Genomic DNA, 25,269 nt, shown 5'->3' with positions numbered 1-25,269 from the left:
ACAATTTTAAATGCTGGTTCAGTAGGAGCAATTTTGTTACTTTGCTTTCAGATAATTTTGATGTCGATTCATTATTATTTTCAGCTAGTTGATAACTAGATACGAAATCATTCGATTCGTTTTTGTCTTTATTATGTTGTTTATTTGGAATAGTTTCTACAGTTGGTTTTTTTGTAGGTTTTCGAGCAATACACCGTTGTTGAGGCGGATGAGAGTTCTGGCATGTAGAACAAAGAAAGGATTTACCTGCATAGTGTAAAGCTATTTTGATACCACCAATTTCAATGGTATGAGGGACCTCCTCTAATGTTACTTTTGGATTACCTGGAAATAGTCGTCGGCCGTCTTTTAAATTTCGGTCAAATTTATATGTTGTGTGTGTTATTGAATATACTTCCCTAGTAAATGGATCCAATTCTGAAAGAATATCATGGTCTTCGACTAATGGGTCGCATTTAACCGTAATTAGTAGCCCTATATCAGAATGTATTTTTAAATTGATGTTTTGGTTACTTCCAGATAATTGAATGGTTGATTAGCTAACATGTATAGCGTCTTATTTTCTTTTTAATTCCATCGCCAATTTTTCTTTTTTATTGTAAAATAAACTATTGATTTTATTTTTCCCCATAATTAATGATATTTTCTCGTAGATTTCTTGAGCTCTATTTTCTTGATATTTTTTATTGAAGCTTTTGGTCGGATCCATATAAACATGTAAGTCTAAAATGCATTCTAGTCGATTGGATTTTGAAGATGTAACACTCGCGTCACTTGTCATATTACGACAACATTAAGAAATACTAGCAGTGTCTTAATATATTTTCACGGTCTCTAAATAAACTTTAGCCAAACAGATCAGGTGCATACCTTATTAACACAAATACTGTTTGAAGTTTAAATGTGTTTTTTTCCGTGTAAGTGCAACTATAAACGTAATCGGCTTAAGCTTTGTCACCACAACTAAGTTACAAAATAAAATTAGCTAATTAAGATGAATCTATTTTACAATTAAAATAAACAATAATATTTAGCCCCTATATCATTTTAAAGTTACGTTAAGTCTCAATCGATTACAATTATGATCAAGGTTACATTCTCTAACTTTTAATTAAATATTAGATAAATAAATCTGAAAATGCAATAAATGTTTGTTTCATATTGTAGTAGTGCTAAATATCATCTTTTATTTTATTTTTATTGTAAAATAGCTTCGTCTCAATTGGTGATTTTGTCACACAAAAAAAGTTAATTCTCAATTCGCAACGTTATGTCTCAATCGGTTTAACTTTATAAAGTTTAACCAAGTGAGACTTAACGTAACATTACTAAATATAGATTCGAGACGTAACTAAACTACGTGTCTTAAATGCATTTTTTCAAGGTAACGTTACGTCTCAATTGGTTATACTCTAATAAGTAAAAAAATAGACGTAAGGTAACGTAAAATAAATTAAATTTGTGACGCGTTAAATTCGAGTATTAATTTTTAAATTTATACGTTATTGTAGATAAAGATAGGTTAGAGTGAAAGTCATATATAAAAGGTATTAGATTGCTTGTAGGTTAATTTTTTTTTAATACTTTTTTTATTGCAATGGTTTGGACAATTGTATTCAATGCATTTACAATATTGTTAATTAAACAAATTTGTTAAATACTGTAACTCATTTATGAGTTATTGTATTCAACGATGCATTTGTCGAGACATTAGTAACTAAAAAAAGTTTCAGAAATATATTTTTTTGTTAAAAAGTTCAAATCGCAAAGTTGCAATTAGTTAATTTCAGCTTCCTGAATCGAAACGCTTTTTTCGTGACAAATTTGTTATAAAAAAAATTAGAACTAATTTTTTGTACATTAATAAAACTTTAAAAAAATACCAGTATGGTTTTTTTTTAACTTATAAATATAAGTTAAAAAAAAAACCATGATGATCATAATTTTAACAGAGCACTTTTAATAAGTGTAAACTAAGACGCAACATAACGTCACAAAAATCTATACGTATTTAAATTGCGTCTCACATTTAGGTTATATTAAGTTACATTACATTTTATTTGGTCAAAAGCTATCAAATTTATAAGTTTAAAAAATAATCTTTTTTAAATGAAACCCACAAGCAATCCAATGAAATTATATTATATATACTTAATTTTTTTTTATATAATAGATCAAATATAATTCCTATATCTCATAACATAGCTAAATTAGAATGCTAGTGGGTTTGACTTAAAAAGAAGCCTTTTAAATCTTATAAACGACGTAAATCGTTAATATGTCCGATGACGGCATATAAAAACATATTTAATAATCAAGTTTTCTTTGCAACTTTTTTGAATAAAACTTAGATTTTGATGCACTAGGAAAGCATTATTTTGAGTTATATGAAACAATACATAGTTGATGTATGAACAATCCATTGCGCCAGTACCTTTATCTTTATCTGTAAATGGCGTAAATACGATTGGGGGTGGGGGTGGAGGGCAGGATCAATTATAAAAGAAAGAAGACACTAAACTAAAATAAACGCTATAAATGTTAAGTAGTACGTTAAAAGCGTAGATTCTTATATTGAGGTGGAGGGTACTAAAATAAAGCGTATATCAAAATGTGGGAGGAGGGGGAGGGGGAAAGTAGGGTTGAAATAAAACCGTGCGTACTTAATGACAGACTCCTTATTAGAAATACATTTATACATATACAAATAGCAATGATAATTAAAATTTTGCTTGAATTTTTTGGCTTTTAAATTAGACATGTATGGTGTTCAAAAAAATTTTTATTATAAAACAAAAATACACAAGACACCAAATATCGAACAAATATGAAAATTAAAAAAAAAAATTCAGGAAAAAATAACTATGGGCAAATACGCTTTAAAATTTTGTTTTTTGAATAAATTTTGCAATATTTTATTTTATTTTAAACAACAACTACGAAAAAACTAGAAAACGCAACAATTTATAAAAAAAATGAACCATTATAGTCACATTAAAGAAACTTTTTTTACAAACGATTGAGATTTACGTTGCGCTCAAAGCCAAATAATTTGACGACAATTTGGGGCACTTTTCGAGGTGTTTTGCCGCTTAATTACTTTATTTTGTCAAAAAATCTTTACTGTTGTTTTAATGTGATTTCAATAATTATATAATTGGATAAATGCTTTTTTTTATCGATTCTATTCTTTTAAAGATGTAGATTTTATTTTTGTTTTTTAAAGATTCTCTGCAGCTAAACTCGCAAAAACGCATTAATGCACATAAAGTGGCAGAGACGCTCGGGGATCAATTAAAACGAATGCCAATGTATGCAAAACGTGCAGCAGTCAAGGCAGAAGCCAGACTAATAGGCATACCTAGTCGGGCGCCAAAGAATGCTAAAATTGCACCTGAATCTATTGGCAAGGATAATTCTGACAATAACGCCTTTGATAATATTTGCTACGATAATATTTCATTTACCAAAGACAGTTTTGAGAGGCAAAATGTTCACAAATTGTATTATTACTATGTCAATTATTTTTTTCGTTAAAATAAACTTCTGAATTAAATGCTTATATCTGAACGTCATCAATAAATTTTATAAGAAATTTGAAATATATATAAGGAGGAGGGAGGAGGGTAATCAGGTCCGACCGACCCCTTTTTATTTGCGAGTTCTATTTATTAAAACAACTCTTATATGTAAAATTAAAAAAAATTTGTATTTACTATAATAATCTGCCTTTTTTATAAAAATTTTCACGTTATGGGTCCGTATATATATACAGTATCGGACAAAACAAGTGCAACCAAATAATGCTAATTTAGTTTCTTTATATAAAAGTGCTGCATTTTTTCAATTTAGAGAAATAACGATGTAACTGTTTAGAGACAAAGTTCTTCAAGTTTTGTTCATCACAAAGTTCATTTTTTGTACACAAAAATAAATAAATTAATCAAAAGTATTCATAAAAGTTGATTTTTTTCTAGACAAAACAAGTGCAACACGACAAAATGTTGACCAAGCTGTATTTCGCTATCAATATTTCGTGGCGAATCCTTTGCTGTTGATTACAGCCACAGGTGACCGATGAAACTTTGTGGAATCGCTGCCCAGGCCTTTTGGATTTGTTCAAACATTTGATCCTTATTACGAACACCTTCACGATTAGTTCTGCGGTTGACAATCTCCTACAGATTCTCAATAGGGTTGAGATCCGGAGATTGAGGCGGCTAATCCATCACCAACAGGTGGTTGTCTTGAAACCGCTGCTTGACTACTTTTGCAGTGTGTTTCGGATCGTTGTCTTGCTGAAAAACCCATTTTATTGGCATATTCCATTCAGCATGAGGTAACAACATCTTTCAGGATATTTTTATTCATGAAACGGTCCATCGTTCCATCTTTTCGATGTACTGGACCTAGACCGTTAGCAGAAAAACACCCCCAGACCATTACATTGCCTCCACCATGCTTCACGGTCTTATGGCAGTAACGTAAATCGAGGCGTTTTCTGGCCGGTCGACGTACACGACAAATACCATCACTCCCAATGATGTTCAACTTCGATTCATCACTGAAAAGGATAGTCCGCCATTTTTGCACATTCCAGTCAATATGAGATGTAGCCAACAGGAGTCTTTTCTTCTGTTTTTTTAGTGAAATCAGCGGTTTCTTTGCAGGGCGTCGAGAAAACAATCCGGCTTCAACAGCACGTTGTATGATTGTTCGGTCCGATACAGGCAGCTCTAATTGCTTTTGTATCTCGACTAATGATATCAAGGAATCCTTCTTTACGGATCTGACGATCATAGAATCCTCTCTAGAAGAAGTGGAACGCGGTCTTCTCCCTTTGTTATCTGCTGATAACTTCCCCGTAGAACGATATTTTGAACATAGTCTTGATACGGTCCTTTTTTTTACTCGATATTTATCAAAAATACTTTTTAGGATATTCCACCTACGTAATCACCAATAATTTTCTTTCTTAGTTCCAATCTAAGACTCTCGGGAGCCATTTTTGTACTTGAAGTCATAAAAATAATAAAAATAAATAATTACGCTTCTCAAGGCTTACCGTGTTACAATTACCTTGTGATGATACAATAATGCTTTGTGTAACACAACGTTTGGTTGGATGTGGAATGTAATGATGTAATGAAACGCTTGTTATATTTCACTTCTTCTATTGATGTTGAACCTGTTCTGGAAGATTCTAGATGCTTCTTGTCAATGCTTCTGGAAGCTTCTGGATTTGTCTGGATGCTTCTGAATGTTTCTGGATATTTCTGGATGCTACTGGATGCTTCCAGATTCTTCTTTTGGAAACTTCTGGAAATTTCTGCATGCTTCTGGAAACTTCTGGATACTTCCTTTAATTATTAAAAAACTTCCGTGAGGTTGACAAGGACCAGTTACAATGTTGCGTATCGTTGCGTAAAATCTTACGTCTTGGTTACGTAAAAATAACGGACATTTTAAATGTAACATAACGAATCTTGTTTACGTTACGATATGTAGTGTAACCTAAAAATGTTATAAGGGTACTTTATTTATGTGTGTGTATGTAAAAGCTAAATTTATTCAGGGCCTGGTACCAAATTGGTTATAATTTCCAATGACATTTTTGTTCAATTCTTTCAGTTTTAATCAAAAACTTTGCTCAAATTCTCAACTTGAAACTAAAATCCCTAACTAAAGATAAGTTGTTATTTTTAGATAGCGCATCTTTAATGCAATGTTCTTCTTCAAATTTATGTAAGAATGGTGGAACTTGTTATTTGATGAAGAATAATCCCATATGTAAATGTACAGATGACTTTCTCGGGGATTCGTGTCAAGGTAGTATATATAGTTCAAGTGCATATTTATACTTTAAACCTCATTGAGAAAATGTTTCTAATATTTTTTGATATATAAAAAAAAATCATTTTGAGTTTTAAAATTCAAATGAATTAACTTTTTTTTAATTCATTAAATGTTTTCCTAAGTACTTAGACAAGTTATATTTATTTTATAAATTAAAATAAGAAAATATGTTTTATGTTTATTAAAGTTATTAAAACAATTTATTTATTGAGATACTAACAAAAAAACATTTGTTGTTTTCCCATTTTGCTTATGGTTGAGTGGTTAATATTAACTAAATGTATTTGTAAACTTCTCAAAAATTGTAGTTAATTGAATAAAACCGCATTTTTACTTTAATTTGATTTTTGTTTCTATTTTTATTAATATATTTTGTTTTCATTTACCATGGAATCAAATTTATTTGCACCATTTCTTACTAAACCCACACTCACAAAAAAGTATTTTAAGTTTTAAGATTTTGTTAACAGAACAAATTTTTAAGAAACATTAAAATAATTTTTAAGTTTATATATCTTATATATTTATAGGGCTAACATTAGCTTTATATTAAAAATTAAATGAATATAATTAATACTTTTTAAAGCGTTACTTGTTAATTGTGTTATTTTTGTTTGGTTGTTAAGCATTTTATAAAAGGTTTTACATTAAGGTATTCTTCTACATGAAAATTAATTGCAAAAGGAAAAACCTAAAAATAACGTTTATAACTTGAGTTAAAGTTATTTGAAAGAATGTTTTAGTATTGACGTCGTTTATTAATCACAAAATCAGATCGGTATTTAATAATTAAATAATTCAAAGAGTCAGAACTTACCTTCGAGATAAAAAATTGTGTTTAAAATTATAATGTTTATTGTTGATATCTTGATAAATAATTTGTTTTAGAAAGTTTAATTAACATAAAACTATTTTTTAATTATTAAAGATATGAACACAACTTGTCATATCACTTACAGAAAATTTTTTTAACATAATACACCTTTTTTTAAGATTTTTTAAGATAATACACTTTTAAGAAACAAGTATATTAAAAACAACAAAAAAACACCTTAAAAACCGTTTAAAACAGTCATATTTTAAAGTTTTAAAGCTTTTCCCCAAATTTTAAAATCTATTATATCAAAATTTAAAGCATAAAAAGGAAGTTGCAATTGTCTTTTTTTTTATTTTAACATTTACCACACAACATAACGGTGGTTAGTTTGGTTTGTGAGTTTTTTTCAGAAACTTGAATATTATTTGAATAATTTTATTAATTTTTTTTGTTATATATATTTTAATATCAGTTTAAATAATATCAGTTACATAAAGAATCATTAACAGATAACATACAAATATGCTAACATACTTAAGAAGTATATAATGTATTAATAATTAAAGTTTCTCGAAAACAAATTTCAGAAAACAGCTGTTTTCTGTTTTAGATTTAAAAAAATAGCTGAACACAACTCTTTTCTGTTTTTCATGGAATTTACAACAAAATAGTCTGATTTCTAGCTCCTTTTTTTTAGTATAATAAATTTAAAGGGATTCCCAAGTGTCAAGGCAAGTAATGTTTATTTTGAAAATAACCATTTGAAAACAAGTTTTGAATTTATTAAATTTTCCAAAGCAATTAATTTATTTTTTGAGGTATTAACAAACAATTTATCGAGGTATTGACAAAAAATCATTTATTGTTTTCCCATTATACTTACGGTTAAGAGTTTAATATTCTAATATAACGCTATACATCTGCATAATTAATTCCATTGTAAAAATATCTGGTTTGAATAATAAATGTATTTACCACAGCTTTTAAACAATTTCTACAATTACACAATTAAATTAAGTTTACCCCTTTAAAAAAAATAATTTGAACATTAGTTCATCTGGAGACTTTTGATAAAATAAAAAACTGTAATTAAACAAAGAGAACCACTTCTCTACTTTGCTTTATTTTTGACTTCCATTAAAATACCTCATTTTAGTTATTGTTAAGTCAAATATATTTGAATTATTTCTTAATGAATCCAAAAACAAACTTTATATATATATATATATATATATATATATATATATATATATATATATACATTTTTGTGTTTTTGGTTTTAAAACTTATTAGCAGAACTTTTTATCAAAAACTTTTTATCACTTAAACTTTTACATTGACATATCTTATATTTATAGCACTAATATAAGTTTAGTTTTTAAAATATATATATATATTAGACATTTCAAGCGTTTACTTTTTTATCGTGTTATTTTTATTCAATTTTTATACACTTTATAAACGGTTGTTTAAAAAGGCAATCTTCTGCATAAAAATTGATTGCAAAGGAGAAAACCCAAGCATAACGCTTTTATTCTTTTAAAATCGAATATAAGTTATTTGAAAGAACTATTTTATGTTGACATCATTTGTTAACTAAAAAATGCAATAATCAGACCAGTATTAAAAGAAAAAAGAAATCGAAGAGTCGTAACATCCTTTGAAAAGAAAAAAAATGCGTAAAAATTACAAAGTTTTACGCTAATATATTAAAACAAATTTATTCTGAAAAGTTTAATTAACATAAACAAATTTTTTCAGGATTATTTATGATATAAACACAACTTGTGATGACACTTAGGGATCACTTTAAGGAACACAAATGTATTCAGAGATTTTTATAGAAGGTGAATCGAAACTTAGTGCAAAAGTAAGCTAAAATAAAAAAAAAATTGATGTCATTTTCGATGATCTAACTAAAATTACAAAATTTAATAAAAAGTTAGGTAAATGAGGATTTGCAACACCATAATAATCTAGTGTAAGCGAAGCATAAATACTTACATGAATAATTTATGATATGAATGTCTTCTTTTCTGAATATTTTTATAATAAATAAAATTTTTCAGCAAGTTTAAAACAATTTTATGCTTGTGGTAAAACCTACAGAGCACTTAATGACATAATTGCAGCCATTACAAACTCCTTCTATACCTAGCCCTTGGAATTAGGATCAGCATTCAACAATGCTAACCTAACTGCCGTCATTAAAGTGTTTAAGGTCTGCAAAATATTGCCAATCTTGATTCTATGTTTTATGGCAAAACCTTTGTATTAAATTTATTTTGCTGACCTGATGCCAACCTTTGAAAAATTAAGGCTTACAAGTTATTGCTAGTCTCACTTTTTCTAACTCTGACGGCTGTATATTCTTAATTACAGGATTCTTTTGTTTTGTTGCAAACACCAAAACAGATGACATCTCTATTGAATGAAAGTGTATATTATATATAAAGATATAAAATAAAAACTTTATAATAAGAATAATATCTATTGTCAAGAGAAATATTGAAATAATCATAAATTCAATTAGTCAAGTCAATAATATCTACGACTCAACCTCACTGTTATGTTACTTTTAACTATAGGAAAGAGAATCATGTTAGTCATAATAAAAATTATGTTTTATTTAACAATATTTTTTATTATTTTAAACTATTTCAAGTAATTATATTATCCTAAATCTGTGTGTAGTTTATCCTATCGTTATTCTAACACTACTGAGTTTAGCGCTAAAGCATTTATTCCATTTGCGCAAAAACTGCTTGTGTGGAATTAATCGCTTAAGGGAATAGTTGTGCAATCATTAGAGAGTTATACAACTAAAAAAAATAGTGTAATAATGTGTTGCAATTTTAAATGATTATTTAAAATGAGTAATAAAAATAATTGTCGATAGGGAATTGGTATTGTAAAAATCATTACACTCAGTTTTCAAAAAACAAATAATTTTAAAGCCAATTCATAAAAGACACTACTTTGTTCCATTTTAAAAATCCAAATATTGTTCGAAAGTCAAACTGTTTTTAAATTTTTTTAAATTTTCTGTTAAAAAAAATTAAGATAAAAATAAAAAGAGAAAATCAGAAATTACAAAAAACCAAGTTGTAGGATTTTAAAGAGGTTTTAAAACATAAAGATATAAAAAAGTTCAAAAGCATTGATGTGCGGGGAAAGAAACTAAGTGAATGAAAGTGTTGAGAGTATTAAGGGACATACTATAAAAGAATGTGACATTGCTGAATGGTGAGTCCAGCAAAAATGATGTTTGGTTGATAGAACTAGAGATTATAGCTTATTTGAGCAGCTTGTTTGATGCGACCTAACAAGAATGTGAAAGGACAGGATATAAATATATAATTACAGGTTAGCTAACACAGTAATTAAGACACCTCATTTATATAATAGACAAAAGAATATACCACTAAAGACATGGCAGATCTTATTGAGAACAGCAAGTTCAAATTTTGATATAGTCTTAACTACTTCTGTTATTGTGTTACCAGTGTGGTAGCCCTTCTATTAACAACTCACTTATCATCAAAAGGATTATCCACTGGCACCCAGAGCAATAGCTTTCTTTTTTCATTTTATCAGCAGAACTTGAGGATTGAGATCTCACTAAACTTATCATCAGAAGATTAAGATCTCAACAAACTTGTCATCAGAAAATTGAGATCCCACTAATTTTATCAGAGGATTGAGATCTTACTAAACTTATCATCGGAGGGTTGAGATCTCACTCTACTTATTGATTAAAAAATATCTTAAGTATTTTTAACAATTAAAAAAGCAGATAAATGAGTTTAATGTTTAATCAAAACTATATAAACAAACTAACTTTTGTATACAAGAAGTTAACAAAGTATATACATAAAAATAGCAGAACTTATTGAAAAAGTGAAAACATTGAAAGAAAAAATGTAATTTTGTTATCTAGTTTACATGCAGTTTATTAAAGCATAATCTAATAAACACTTAGATAAGGTTCTGAGCTGTATAATGCTGCAAGCATTTACATGTCCAAAAACTATGATTCAGTAAAAAAAGTCTGAAAATGGTGAAATTGTTGGTTTGCTGATTTCGCAAAAGAATGTTAACAAGGATTGTCAGATTGATGGTGAAAAAATTGTTAACAAGCTTATAAATTCACAAACAAACTAATATTAATGAAATTGGCATTTAGATTAAAGTCTTAAGTAAAAGAAATATTTTTAGCTCTGGTTACTTTTAGTAATGTCTTGGTTTTTAGTTATGGTATTAAAAAAACACATAAATCCAGTTGTTATAACAGCACGCACCAGAGTAGAAAAGCTTAGTACAGACTACCAATATCTGAAAAAAAAAAAGAAATAAAACAAAAATTATCATCTTACATTACCAAAGCAATATTTTACATTATAGAAAATGAAGAGGTTTTTTTTTTTACTTTCATTAAAAAATTGCTGGCTATTATCATAGCTCTTCACAAACTGCAAGTCATTTTTAGCTAGTTTAATGTTAGAGTTTCACTTGACAGTTAATAACTATATAGTTAAAATAGTTTACTTCAAATACATCAAATAAATGTTTATAAAGTATATTTATAAAAAAATTTTATAAAATCACATGTCAAATATATACAGCGTTTTTATATTTTATATAGCGGTTTTATTTTTTATAACGGTTTTTGTTATACTTTATCACAAGGGTATCATTAATCCCTCAAAATATTGTAAAAATAAATATTTTTTCAACAAATAGAAGTTTATCCATAAAAAGAAGTTTTAGTTTAAAATATTTATACAAAAATAATCTAATGAAGATTTCAACATTTAAAACATATCAAGTATATATCAAAAACCACCTTTCAAATACTTTTGTTTGAATGTCCTCACTTCTGCGAGTCTATGGATTCTTTTCCTGCTGTTGATTGTGGTGTAGATTGTGGTGAAGATTAATGCTTCAGAGATATTTGGGTTAAAGACATCACACTTAGTATATTCAACGTGTTCCTCCATGGTATAAAATGATAAACACCGGATAACAATATATCCCTTCAATTAAAAAAATTAAACTATTTGAGGATAAGAATGCAGCATAATTAAAACTAGTTGTTATTTTGTCAATTTCAATTTCATTGTTATTTTTGATTTGTTCTTATTCATAAGACATTGTCTCAGCCTTAATGTACTTCCTGCCTAGCTTGGCTTTGCTGTACTAATATTTAATTTTTTTAGAATAATAGATAAAACATACAAAAGTAACAGATGCTAGTATTATTTACTCGCTAAAAATAAAGAAAAAAGCTACATACTCGATTAACTAAAATTTGAAAATCAGTCAGGTACTTATGTCGGCTAAACTTTCTAAACAGTGTAAGCCTTTAACTTTGCAATTAAAACTTCCCAATTTTTTCCATAATTACAAGCTTTGTTTTAAAAAAATAAAAGCTTAACTCATAAGCTTAATGTGAATTTGACATCATAAAATTATTTTTTTTTATTTATTAGAGACATCAAAACTACCACAATGTATCAAATTCCCACAGAACGAAATCATTAAAAAAATTAACTCAATTATCAATAATAAACAATGAAGAAATGTTATTATGGAGTATACTTTTTTATTAAGATTAAATAACTAAATTCAGTATTACATTTTTTTAAATTTTTATTTATATTTCGTAAATTTTTAATTTCGGCTTTAACTACAAAAAAAGAACTTTTTATTTTTAAAAATTTAGCAAGTAAAAAATAAAAAGTATAACTCATAAAAAGAAAATTTAATTCTTTACCAATAATTTTGTTGTGAAAGCAAAGATTATTTCAGGTTTACAAATACCATTTACTTAACAATATATATCGTTGCGCTTTCACACGCCAAAGGAGAAAAAGATGACACTGCAAAGAAGTAAGATGAAATAAAAACAGTAGAAAAGAAAAGGTTTTAGAGATTTAACAAATTTTTAACAAACCAATTATTTAATGGTATTAAAAATTGACTATTTATTTATAATTTCTATTTATAATTAAGATTTGACGTTATGTGTTATCAATATTAAATGTTATATTATGTTATGTCACTTTATTATATATTATATGTTATTATAGTTTTTAAAAAAAATTTCAAATGGGATGTGCTTAAATAAAAAGTTAAGTGAAAGCATTACACAATTATCAAATTAATACAAAATTAAAAAGTTTTTTTTTTTTTAACTTTTTTTGTTTGGTTTTATCAATTTATATGTTTTGTGTAATTATGAGCATTTATAAACATCAAAATTATGCATTTAGGTTAAAATCATTGTCAATAAAAAAAGTTGCATTTTCTGAATATGTTAAGTTTTGTATTTTGAATATATTATAAATAGTTCATAAATTTTATCAAATTTTCTAAGCATTTTTCAGACATTGAGTTAATGAACAACTTTTGTACAGAGCATTGTATGTGTGTTTGCATGCATGTTTGAAATTATTACTATGTATTAAATTATTTTTCTTTTTTTTATGAAAACATGCTACTTAATATTTATATTATAAAGCTGTTATTATGTAAACATTAATTTTATAAATAATAGTCTTTTTTAAATTTCTTTTTATTTATTAATTCTTTCTAAATTTGTATTTTAAAAGTTATAAACATTTAGAAGTTTAATTATTTTTTTAGATTATAACTATTGTGAACCCAATTTATGCAAATATTATGGAACCTGTTCTTCTTTAAATGGTGGTTTTCAATGTTTGCAGGAAGAGTACAATGAGAATAAAAATGAAAGTAAACTTTAAACTCTATAAGTTTTTTTGTAACAGTTTTAGAAAATCAAAAAAAAATTGTTTTGGATAGAAATTAGTTTTTTTTTATGAAGAAAAAAATGGGTTACATATAAAAGGTCAGGTATGAGTTATTTAACAATGTCTTCATACTTTTTTATTCTTAAAACTTTGCATAATTGATGTTTCATTATTAAGAGACATTTTTTATAAGAATGCAGTAAAATCAGCAACTTGAAATATTTATTATATTTTCTTTAAAGTTTTAGGAACATCTTCAAATCATTTCATAAGAATAAGCTGAAAATTTGAGACCATGATTCAAAGCAATTTACAAGTTATTGCTTCGATGTTTCATAAAATGTTGACTTTGAAAAAAATCGTTTTTTAATGAAGTTAAAAAAGTTTAAAAACTAATCTAGGAGCATTCAATAACACAAGTTCTGTACTTTTGACCACCAAGTCTCTGGTTAATCTAGACTTATATTAGAATGTTATAAGTTTTTAAGAACTAAAATCTTTTTTTCACTACGAACACAGCCAAATTTATTTCAAACTCAAAATTTGTCTAGAAATCATGTCTCAAAACCTCACCTAATTTGAATATGATCAAATTTATTCTAACTTTGAGTAGCAAAAGATCAAAGTGTCAAGGAGCTATTAAAGTATAGGTTTTGAAAATACACTCATAAACTCTCAATAAAATAAATGGCTTAAAGGGGTGGTTGTGCCTAAATGAAGATATCTTTTATTCGAAATGATCTTTGAGACAATAAAAACAAAATCAGTAGTTATTCAATAAACAAAATTTTTCAGTTTTGGTTGGTCTCTGGTAGTTGTTTAATATATGAAGTTTACTCTGAATCACCCTGAATTCAAATATCATACTTTTAGCTATAAAGATACAAGTCATTTAATGCATTGAAAATTTTTACGCTAATTTTTTTAAATTTTTTATTATGGAGCATATTACTATAAAGGATATAATATCCTTTCTATAATAAATTTTTAATATTATGTGCAATTTAACATTATACATTATAATATAATAGCCCGCTATTTTTCAAGACACAATTCATTAAAAATCCCTTAAAGCGCTTACTTATAATTCAACATATAAGTTGTGGTTCATGTAAGTTATGGTTCATGAAAGTTGTGTTAACAAATATTGTTAAATAAGTGCTATTAAAATGACTTATAATTAATATTATTTATATGTTATATGGTTTTTTTATAGGATTGTTAATATAAATTTACATGAAATTTGAAAAGTGCAGAGTTTCATTAGAAGTTATTGAAGAGTTTAATTCAAAGTTGAAATAAAATAAAACAATCTTTTGATAACATGCTTGAAGATAATAATGTTGATTTCAGAAAATGCTGTCTATTTGCTAAAGGTTCATATTGGGAGCATTAAAAAGAACATGTAATTGAGTTGTAAATGCATGTAGAACTAAGAAAATGAACAAGTTGTATGTGCTTTTCAGAAACAAATGTATTGCAGATAATGGTATGTACCAAAGTAATGCTTGCATCCATGCTATGAAATTCCGAGAAAAAGTAAATAGACAATAAAAAAAGATCTCCAAAAAGCAACAAGAGGCCAGTATAAAAATGTTAACAGAAATTTTTCCGGTTTATTTTTAGTATCTGCTCAGCTGTGCAGAATTCACAGAGACAGCATGTTTCTAAATCATGACCAAGTAGAGAATGATCCTACTACAAAATTTGATTTAGTGTCTATAGAAAGCTTCTTTTTTTTCAAAAACTGTTAATGCCCAATGTGATTGCAAAAGTGCTGTTGCTTTTCTAAACAAATGAAAAAGTTGTTAATTAAATATTATCTACAATACTTCTCTTATGGATTGTTTTTTAACAAAACATATTTTAATGTTTAAAATGGGTATTTTTTTTTTGTTTTTAAAATGTTTTGCAATGCTTAAAGTTATATTTTAATATTAATTTTTTGTGTGTCTAAACTACTTTTTGGTATTAACAAATTTTTCTTTGATTTATAGCTATTAACTGGTTAAAAGTATGTTTTGTTTTATTTATGTTCAGCAATTCTGCTTATTACTGTTAAAAAATTAAAAATTTCTTAAAATAGTTTACAAAAGTCTTTGTAAACTCAACTTTCTTGTAGATTTTTTCTTACCATTTAGTTATTTAATTTTTGATGAGCACGATTTTTTTATCAGAGAAAAAATGTGAATTAGATTGTGCCATATGCAACATTTGCAGCAAACAATTATTATCTAAAAACTACTGGCCTACACTGAAATAAGCTAAAGTTAAAAATCTCTATTTCACGTCATTCCCATCAACATTTTGCCAACAAGTAAAACTAGCATTGAGTAGTTCTAATAATCAAATAATTTTAACATTCATAAAACAGGCAAGTCTGGACAAATTAATGTCAAAAATGGTAGCTGTAGTTAGGTCTCTTTTAACCAGATAGCTAAAAGTGAGTTGATACCGCATAATATGGCTGCAAGAGGATTTAAGGTACCACAAAATCTCAGTGAAGTGCAACAATTAATCATGGATTATTACTATATTAAGAAAGAGACACTAGTAAAAAATATTAAGAGTTTAAAAAATGGAAAAGAAAAAGTTTAGTGTGTCTATTGATGAATGGACCAGTCTTAAAACCAAAAATTTATCTGGGCTTAATATATATTAAAGGTGGTATATCAGAATAGATGCTAAAATTATTAGAAGAAAAATTTAAAATCATTGATCTGTGTTTAGATATTGTAGCTGCTATGAGTGATGGAGCATCCATTATGCAAAGACTCTGGAGATTGGCTCCTTTTTATCCACTAATGTTACAATCATGCTTTACATCTAGCAGTTATAAAAACATTTTATACTGAAAAAAAGAAATGCGACAATAAAAACGATGATGATACTGATGAAGCATTAGATGTTGTTGATGATGCATTAGAGTTGTTGAAGGTAAAGATGATTTTCCAGAATATGAATCTGATTTGGACAGTACAGAACAGGAAGAGCTGTAATTGAATATTTCAATTAAAGATACAAATAAAGGTATTCAGAAAATTGTAAAGAAATTTAAAAAATTTTCAATAAAATGATGTTCGACAGAGATATGTAACTGAGAAAGAACCTAATGAATTAGCTTTACTTTTTGATTGCAAAATAAGATGGAATAGAATAAAAGTCATGATAAAACACTTTTTAAGAAGAAATGATGCTGTTAAAAAGACTTTATTGGAACTAAACTTAGATTATCTATTAAAGGTTACTCAATAGATTGTAACCTAATTACTTAGAAATGAACAGTGATGTGAACAGCAATGATTATGCTAAAGCTGAAGTTGAATTAGAATATAATATTATAGACATTTATCTCTCCAAGGAACTTATCAATTAAAGACACTTTAAAAAAATTAATGATTTGGATAGTATTAACAAACCTACAAGTAAAACAATAAGACAAGAAGCAGTATCTTTCATACAACTGGTTTCTGTACAAAATATTTAGATCATTTTAGCGTTGCATTGCCAACAATAAAAATGCATCAACGCAAAACAAATGAGATTATCCACCTCCAGTGATTTTGTTACAAAGAATAAGAATAAGTTATCAAGGAAAACATTAAATGCATTATGTTTTCTGAAATTTCTTTTTAAGACATAGAATCCCACATTTACATTTAATAATAATAAAAAAAAACAACTTTAATATTCATTTTAAATTTTTAACCATGTATTTAGTTTTTTGTACTTCTAAATGAACTCTAGTTTGTAAATTCTTTTTTAATGTGTTTGTTTGTTAATGATTATCGTTTTTCAATTTTTTTTATTTTTTGATTATGTAACGTATTTAATAACTAATTTTGAATAAAGATGTAATTTTAATGCATGTTTTACTTTTAATATCTTTCCTTGAATGTTTTTTTGTATACATTTTGTATCTAAATTGTACATTTTGTACCTACCATGTATAATTTAACATTTTTTAAAAAATATGTCATATTTTATATTTTCAAGATTCTCGAGAGTTCTTGAAAAAGACAAAGATATTCTTTATTTTTTGAGAATTAAAAATCATGGGAAAATGATAATCACTAAAACATTTTAATGTTATTGACAAGGAAATATATATAATTATTTTATTTAACATTTAATTACAAAAAATTGTTTATATATATAAAAAAATAACGAATTAAATCAATATATACATAATAAAAAAGAATAAATTGCCAGTAATTTATCATAATTTGATCTAAAAGCAGATATTTACTGATAAAATTTCTCATTATAGTTATATTAATTGATAATCAATTAATTTTATTTTATTTTTATCAGTTAATTTTGTTTAGTTAAATTATTTTTATGTAATTAAACATTCCTATCATTTAAAAGTTGATAATTATAAGTAAAAAAATGTAAAAGGATGATTTTTCTTAACTTTAGAACAAAACATTGAGTATACATTGAAAATAGTTTAAATTGTTTAAGGCTAGTGTCTCCTTACTTTAGTAGAGAATATTTGACTTTATATTGAAAACAGTTGGAAATGCATTAAAAAACAAAAACAAAATGTGTGTATTTTTTAAAATTTTAAGAATTAAAATTTAAGCTCATTAAAAAATTTGTTCATGAGTTTTATTCTTTCGTATCTATATTTTTTTTTATGAGTTGATTATTTTTAGTTGTATAGTTGGATTTAATAAGTTATTGAGATCAAATTGTTGCTGCAAAGCAAAACAATCTTAAGTCCATTTGTAGCAAAATTTACTTTTTTTGTTTAAAACATTTCTTAGTTGCACAAATTTCGATTCACTAAGTTTGGAACCAAAATGGATTTTTTTTTTGCAACTATGAGTAAAATTCAAATATCTTATATCCAAGAAAAATAATTAAAAGACAATGTTGATGCTAAACGAAACAAAATCTTAAGTCCATTTTTTAGCAAAAAAAAAACTTTTATGGTTTAAAATACAAAATACGTATAATAACTGAACACACGTAGACTTAATCGAAAAAATCAGAAGCAGTGATAAAATTTAAATATATAAATGTCTTTTACAGAACAGCAAAACAGACTAAAGATTGTCTTGTTTAATCAGATGAAATTTAATTTCTAGAGTTTCGTCATATTTTATATAGTTTTAAGATTATATTGAATCCATTTACATTGTTGCTTCTCATAAATTTAAATTTTTATTTTTTGTTTTGTTATATTATGAAAAATAATAGCATATTCTACAAGTATTTTAATAACAATTTGGTTTATTTAAGAAGATCACATGCTATGATGTATTAAAAACTTTAAAATGCCGTTTTTTCAGAATAGCAAAAATGGCCTTAAAGCATTCTTGTTTTAAGGCGACGATATCTTTGCTATGCCGGATATGTTATATGTTTAAGTAATTAAATAAGTTCATAAATTGATCGTGTTCTACTATTTTATTTCTTTTTCTATTTTTCTTTTTTTTTAGATTCAGTATACTTTAATGAGACTGTTGCTTGGTACACTAATACAACTTTTAATGTTTTTTTTGATGAATTCGTTATATCTTTTGATATATTGCTAACTACAAACGACGTTTATGTCTTGATGTTTGATCCAGATTTCATAACTTTTCGTTCATTTATTGGTATAGATATGTATCTGGTGATTAATGGTTTCAAATCTGATGTCCAAATAAAAATATCACCCTATGCATGGAATTCACTTGAACTGTCTCAACATTATAGTAGCGACGACACTAGTTATAATACAAATTTATATCTAAATGGAACTCTTATATATTCATTTAGTAATTTGCAGCCAAAAGTTTTTACTGATATAACCTTGCATGTATTTGGAAGTTGTATTAATAATGTCTGTACATCTGGATCAATTAAGAATTTAAATATTATTAGTAAAACTCAAGGTAAATAACTTTTTTTTCACTCTTTAACCCTCTTTTTTTTTACTTGCATCATTGTAAATAAGTAAAGAAAATATTATTGTTGTTTTTCTTAGTAGTAAATAAACTGTTACTCAAAAGTTCATTGTTAAATGCAACATCATTTATTTAACATAGAGGTTAAAAAATTAGTTTATGAAATTTGTGAGTTTTATAAATATTTAATGAAAGTTTAAGTGCATTAATTTTGTTATTTTTTCATTTTATTATCTCATGTTTGTATAAATAATATTCACTCAATACACTAGTTAACCATTTTAATATTTAAAGTTTTCAATTACATGCAAACATGTTTTAAAACATAGTTTACATAACTTTTAATCACATAGAAGATCTTATTAACGGTTACATTTATGTCAAAACAGTAAACTTTGAGAATATTCTGATAAATTTGGAATTTTAAATGGTAGAATAAACTTCTGTTTTATTCCATGACTGCATTATTATTTAAGTGAATCTAAACACTTGAAATTTTTTTAGCTAATTTTTTTTTTTCCTTTTTTATTTTTGTAGCAATTTTGTTTTAGTATTTTGGTCACAATGGAGTGAGTGGTCAAGCTGCAGTGCATCAGTTGTAGAAAGAACCCGCATTTGCAACAGTAACCAATGGTTAAATTGCACTGGTGACAGTAATGAGGCATATTCATGTAGTAATGATTTATGTCAAGGCATGTTACTGTTATTGTTGTTTCTAGTATGTTACTGTCATTATTATCTTTGATTTCATTTGATTATTAGCAATACTATTTATATTATTATCATTATTATTTTGGTAATTTTATTGTTGTTATGGTTGTTATTGTTAATAATATTATTACTATTATTATTATTGTTATTATTGTTATTATTGTTATTATTGCTATTATTGCTATTATTATTGTTATTCATTTCTTTAATAACATCTGCAAATTTTCACTAGAAATTGAAGTACCAAAACTAATAAAATCGTACACTATGTATTTCTTTTAAATTCTGATCATTCATATAAAAATGTTATTTTTTTAATTAAAAATTGTATTGTTTTTAACTAAAAGTTTATTAAAAAATAAAGAATCACAACAAAAAAATTCAAATTTTAAAAAATAAAATTGATAAAATTGAATAGAATAAATAACCAAAGAATTCGAAAAATAAAATACCTTATGTTTCTTTGACATTGAAATGTTTCTATTTTAACAAATTTGCTTATCTTTAACAATACGGTCAAATTTCTAAAGAAATTAAATAACCATTTAGTTAAAATTTTTAAATTTAAAAAAATATCAAATCTTAAAGCAAATACTATTATTTGAACCACTGATACAGAATGACTTGCGCAATAAATAAAAATCCCCAAACCATTTACAATATGGTAAAATCAATATTATCATAGAAATATTGTTGCAATCTTGTATTCGCTTATATACATATATTAAAAACAACTATTTAAGTGTTTTTCAACCTCGCCTTTTATTACAAAATATCGTATATAAATACAAAGTTATAATTCCCATGACAATTATAAAACAACAATAGTCATTAAAAACCATAAATGAATGCATGACTTTCATCACGTTTCTGTACGTGACTTTTAACACGTTTATCAACGTGACTTATATTACGTGTATATAATAATTTTAATTTACCAACTTTATTAGAACATGCCCTCTTGGTGAATTAACTCATAAGCCTATTCGTTGTGGGGCTCTTATATTATTCGTCCGGCGCGTTATCTTTTGTTTGTTGTCTTCGTTTATTTCGTTATCTTCATTTATTTCGTTCTCTTCGTTTATTTCGTTCTCTTCGTGTATTTCTTTCTCTCCGTTTATTTCTTTCTTTTCGTTTATTTCTTTTTCTTCGTTTATATCGTTATCTTTGTTTATTTTTTTCTCTTCGTTTCTTTCGTTCTCTTCGTGTATTTCTTTCTCTTCGTTTATTTCGTACTCTTCGTTTATTTTGCTCTCTTCGTTTATTTCGTTCTCTTCGTTTATTTTGTTCTCTTCGTTTGTTTCGTTCTCTTCATTTATTTTGTTCTCTTCGTTTACTTCATTCTCTTCGTTTATTTCGTTGTCTTTGTTTACTTCATTTATTTTGTTCTCTTCGTTTTTTTCGTTTACTTCCTTTTTTTGTTTATTTTATTCTCTTTGTTTATTTCGTTCTCTTCGTTTACTTTGTTCTCTTCGTTTATTTCTTTCTCTTCGTTTGTTTCGTTCTCTTCGTTTATTTCGTTCTCTTCGTTTATTTCTTTCTCTTTGTTTACTTCGTTCTCTTTGTTTATTTCGTTCTCTTCGTTTACTTTGTTCTCTTCGTTTATTTCTTTCTCTTCGTTTGTTTCGTTCTCTTCGTTTATTTCGTTCTCTTCGTTTATTTCTTTCTCTTTGTTTACTTCGTTCTCTTTGTTTATTTCGTTCTCTTCGTTTATTTCGTTCTCTTCGTTTATTTCGTTCTCTTCGTTTATTCCGTTCTCTTCGTTTATTTTGTTCTCTTCGTTTATTTCGTTTTCTTCGTTTATTTCGTTCTCTTCGTTCATTTCGTTTACTTCGTTTTCTTCGTTTATTTTATTTTCTTCGTTTATTTCGTTTACTTTCAGTGACGGCAATGCTGTTTCCGGGAAAATACAGGATGCCATTATTTCCAAATTCTCCCTTTTCCTTTTAAACCTTGCAATTGTTTGATGCTGTCTTTGGCTCGATTATTGTGTGAACAAATCTTGCAATTCGCCTCGCAGTCCCGTGCATAATGTCCAAATTACCCACAATTAAAACATGTTAATGTTATTGTCTTTTTCTTCGCTTCGTCAATGTCAATTGCTGCAATATATGTTCGCAGTTAACAGATAAACCGTTGATGGTTGCCATCAAATACTGGTGGCATAATAGCCGAAATAGCTTGTTGCATTCTTGTATTCGCTTATATACATATGTTAAAAACAACTATTTAGGCGTTTTTCAACCTCCCCTTTTATTACAAAATATCGTATATAAATACAAAGTTATAATTCCCATGACAATTACAAAACTACAATAGTCATTAATAACCATAAATGATGCATGACTTTCATCACATTTCTCTACGTGACTTTTACCACGTTTATCAACGTGACTTATACCACGTATATATAATAATTTTAATTCACCAACTTTAATAGAACAATTATATTTTGTTTTTATAAATAAAGTATACAATATGTATGTGTGTGTATGTGTATATATATATATATACATATATATATATATATATATATATATATATATATATATATATATATATATTTCTTTTTTATATATATATTTCTTTTTTATATTTATAATTTATTGTGTTATATTAGACATATCTTTATTTTTTATATATTGTATTTTATATTTTTATTATTATAGTTTATAGGATTATTATATTTTACAAGATTTTACTACATCATTTAAAAATAAATTGCAGAATGCAATCATATTTTATTGCAAAGCAATGAACCTATGAAAAACTGTTATATTTGAATTTGAATTTGATTTTATTTAGAATCAATAAATTTACAATCAATAATAATTTTTTATGTTTTTACAAATTCAATAATACTGTAAATTAGTCAATCATTGATTACAAAGTATATTGACGAAGAGATGCAACACCAGGCATCTCTATACTAACCAATGTGTAGGGCTAATTGTCAACGAGACAAGATGCCCCTCATGATAGGAAACTTTTGAATAAGTTGACCGAGTGAGTGTCAATTGCTTCCTGTGGTAGCATATTCCAGGACGGTGTGACACGATTAGTAAAAAAGTGATGTCGCTCTTCGCAATCGCTGACACTTTGTCTGTGTAGCTGTTTATTGTGACTCCTCCTGCAATATACGTTGTTAGAGATCCTTTGAGGGACAAAAAAGTTAACATCATCAATTTTATTTATAATTTTAAACTGTTCAATAAGATCTCATCTAGCTCTTCTCTCTTCTAGTTTTGTCACTCTAAATATATTTAAGCGTTACTCATATTGGGAGATGTTTGATTGAGGAAACTTTTGTCGCTCTGCGCTGAACTCTTTCAAGTGTTCTCCTCACCTAAAAAAGGATATCAAGCATTCATTCGATTTTATCATGTTCATAATTTTACTATCATCTGCGTAGAACTTGAACTGGCTGGTAATGTTGTCCGGCAGATCATTTATAAATAGTACGAAAAGGAGAGGGCCGAGGACACTTCCTTGAGGGACGCCACTTGTAACTTTTTTCCAATCTGATGTGAATATTTTAGCAGTTGAGTGAGTATCAATGACAACACGCTGTTGTCTATTGTTAAGCCAAGCATTTATCCACATTAGTGCTTTCCCGCTGATGCCATATGCTTTCAATTTGCTCAATAGGCAATTATCTGGGACTTTATCAAATGCTTTTGCAAAATCAGTGTAAATCATATCAACTGGATACTTCTTGTGTGCAGCTTCTGTGAGGAAGTCGCCAGTTTGAGGAGATTAGTCAAACAGCTATTACTTTGAACAAATCCGTGTTGTGATATGCTTATTAAACCGTTTAAGTTACAGTGTAGCATTATTTTTTCATGTAATATACTCTCGACTATTTTGCATGGTATGGATGTGAGAGAAATTGGTCTATAATTTGATGCTCTTAGTTTGCTTCCTTTCTTGAAAATGGGCGTGACGTTAGATTTTTTCCACAGGTCTGGTATAATGCTGGTTGAGAAAGATTTCTTGAAAACTAATGTTAGTGGCAATGCGAAAGCTTCTGCGCAGTGTTTGAGTACACGAAGGTGAACGTTATCAACACCAAGAGATTTAGATTCGTCTAGGTTTGAGTCGAGCACGGATATCGTTGATTGAAAAGATATTCTCGTCTAATATACATTTATTGTCAGTTCGGGGTTCTAATTCCTGCACAGGTCCGTCTGGCTCGTTGACAAATACTGATTGGAAGTAATTGTTTAGGGTTGTGCAAATAATTTGAAGATCTGTTGAAATTTTTCCATCAATTGTTTCTATGGAGTTGAATACATATTTTGAGTTGGTTTTGTTTTTGATATGAGCGTGTAGCTTTTTAGGGTCGTTTTTATATAAATTAGCTAGGTTCTCTTCATATTTTAACACTGCTAATCTCAAAGTTTTGGTTACATTTCTGCATGCTTCTTTGTGCTTGTCTTTGAGCTCTCTATGTGTATGGCGACCAGAGGCAATATATTTATTCCAAAGTTCTTGTTTTGTTCTAATAGCTTTTAAAACTTCGTCTGTTATCCATGGTTCGTGTTTCTTCTTGAAGGGCAAGGTAGTTGACGGAATGAGTTCTGTTGCTAGTTCGTCGTACACTTCTAGGAATAGATTGTAACATTCGTTAGCTGAGCAGTTTTCGAATAAGCTTTTCCAATTTGTTGAACTTAATTTTAGCGAGAAATTAGCGTAGTCGGCTCTGCTTCAGATATAGCGCTTTGGCTGCACGATTGATGGTACTTTTATCTTGTCGTTCAGAACAAATCGACCCGTGATTAGAGCATGAGATTGTCCCATTGTAGTGTCCCCGAACGAGTCTTCTTCTTTTTTTTCTATCAAGAGATCTGGTTTGTCTATTATTACTAGGTAGAGAATACTGTCGGCTCTGAAAATCTGTTACTACGATATGTTTTGAAGGTGATCAATTGTGTGAGTAGGCATTCGTTTAAGCAATCTTGAAATTTCATGTCTCCGGGTCGTTCATTTAGCACGTGCGTTGTTGTCGCCACGCCACCGCCAATCTCAATATACTCATAAAATGTGTTGCTAAAATTAAAGTCCCCATAGATTATAATGAAATCACACTCTAACCTAAGTATATTTATGAAAGGTGTTGAATGTACCTGTCCATATTAGTAGTATTATTCTATATTACATTGACAAATAATTTGAAATAGATAAACTATATTTCTTTTGATATTTCTTACCA

At 27.1% G+C, this 25,269-nt stretch overlaps 2 protein-coding genes across 2 annotated transcripts; one reads left to right on the top strand and one right to left on the bottom strand.

The window, feature by feature from the left end:
- The first annotated feature begins 901 nt into the window (after positions 1–901).
- LOC136080237 (uncharacterized) lies at positions 902–20,091 on the top strand. Its single transcript, XM_065796852.1, has 6 exons — positions 902–917; positions 3,227–3,475; positions 5,707–5,829; positions 13,322–13,429; positions 18,897–19,334; positions 19,898–20,091. The coding sequence occupies exons 1-6, from the start codon at positions 902–904 to the stop codon at positions 20,089–20,091; spliced, it is 1,128 nt and encodes a 375-aa protein (XP_065652924.1).
- Positions 20,092–21,031: 940 nt separating this feature from the next.
- Positions 21,032–21,978, bottom strand: LOC136080236 (homeobox-like protein HDP1). The gene is made up of 2 exons (XM_065796851.1): positions 21,520–21,978; positions 21,032–21,469 (listed from the first exon to the last, which is right to left on the bottom strand). Exons 1-2 carry the CDS (start codon positions 21,976–21,978, stop codon positions 21,032–21,034), a joined length of 897 nt encoding a protein of 298 aa, XP_065652923.1.
- Positions 21,979–25,269: the final 3,291 nt, after the last annotated feature.

This window comes from Hydra vulgaris, chromosome 05 (genome assembly GCF_038396675.1).
Source record: "Hydra vulgaris chromosome 05, alternate assembly HydraT2T_AEP".
Lineage (NCBI taxonomy): Eukaryota > Metazoa > Cnidaria > Hydrozoa > Anthoathecata > Hydridae > Hydra > Hydra vulgaris.
The sequence above is the reverse complement of the archived record's forward strand: the minus strand, read 5'-3'. Positions and strand labels throughout refer to the sequence as shown.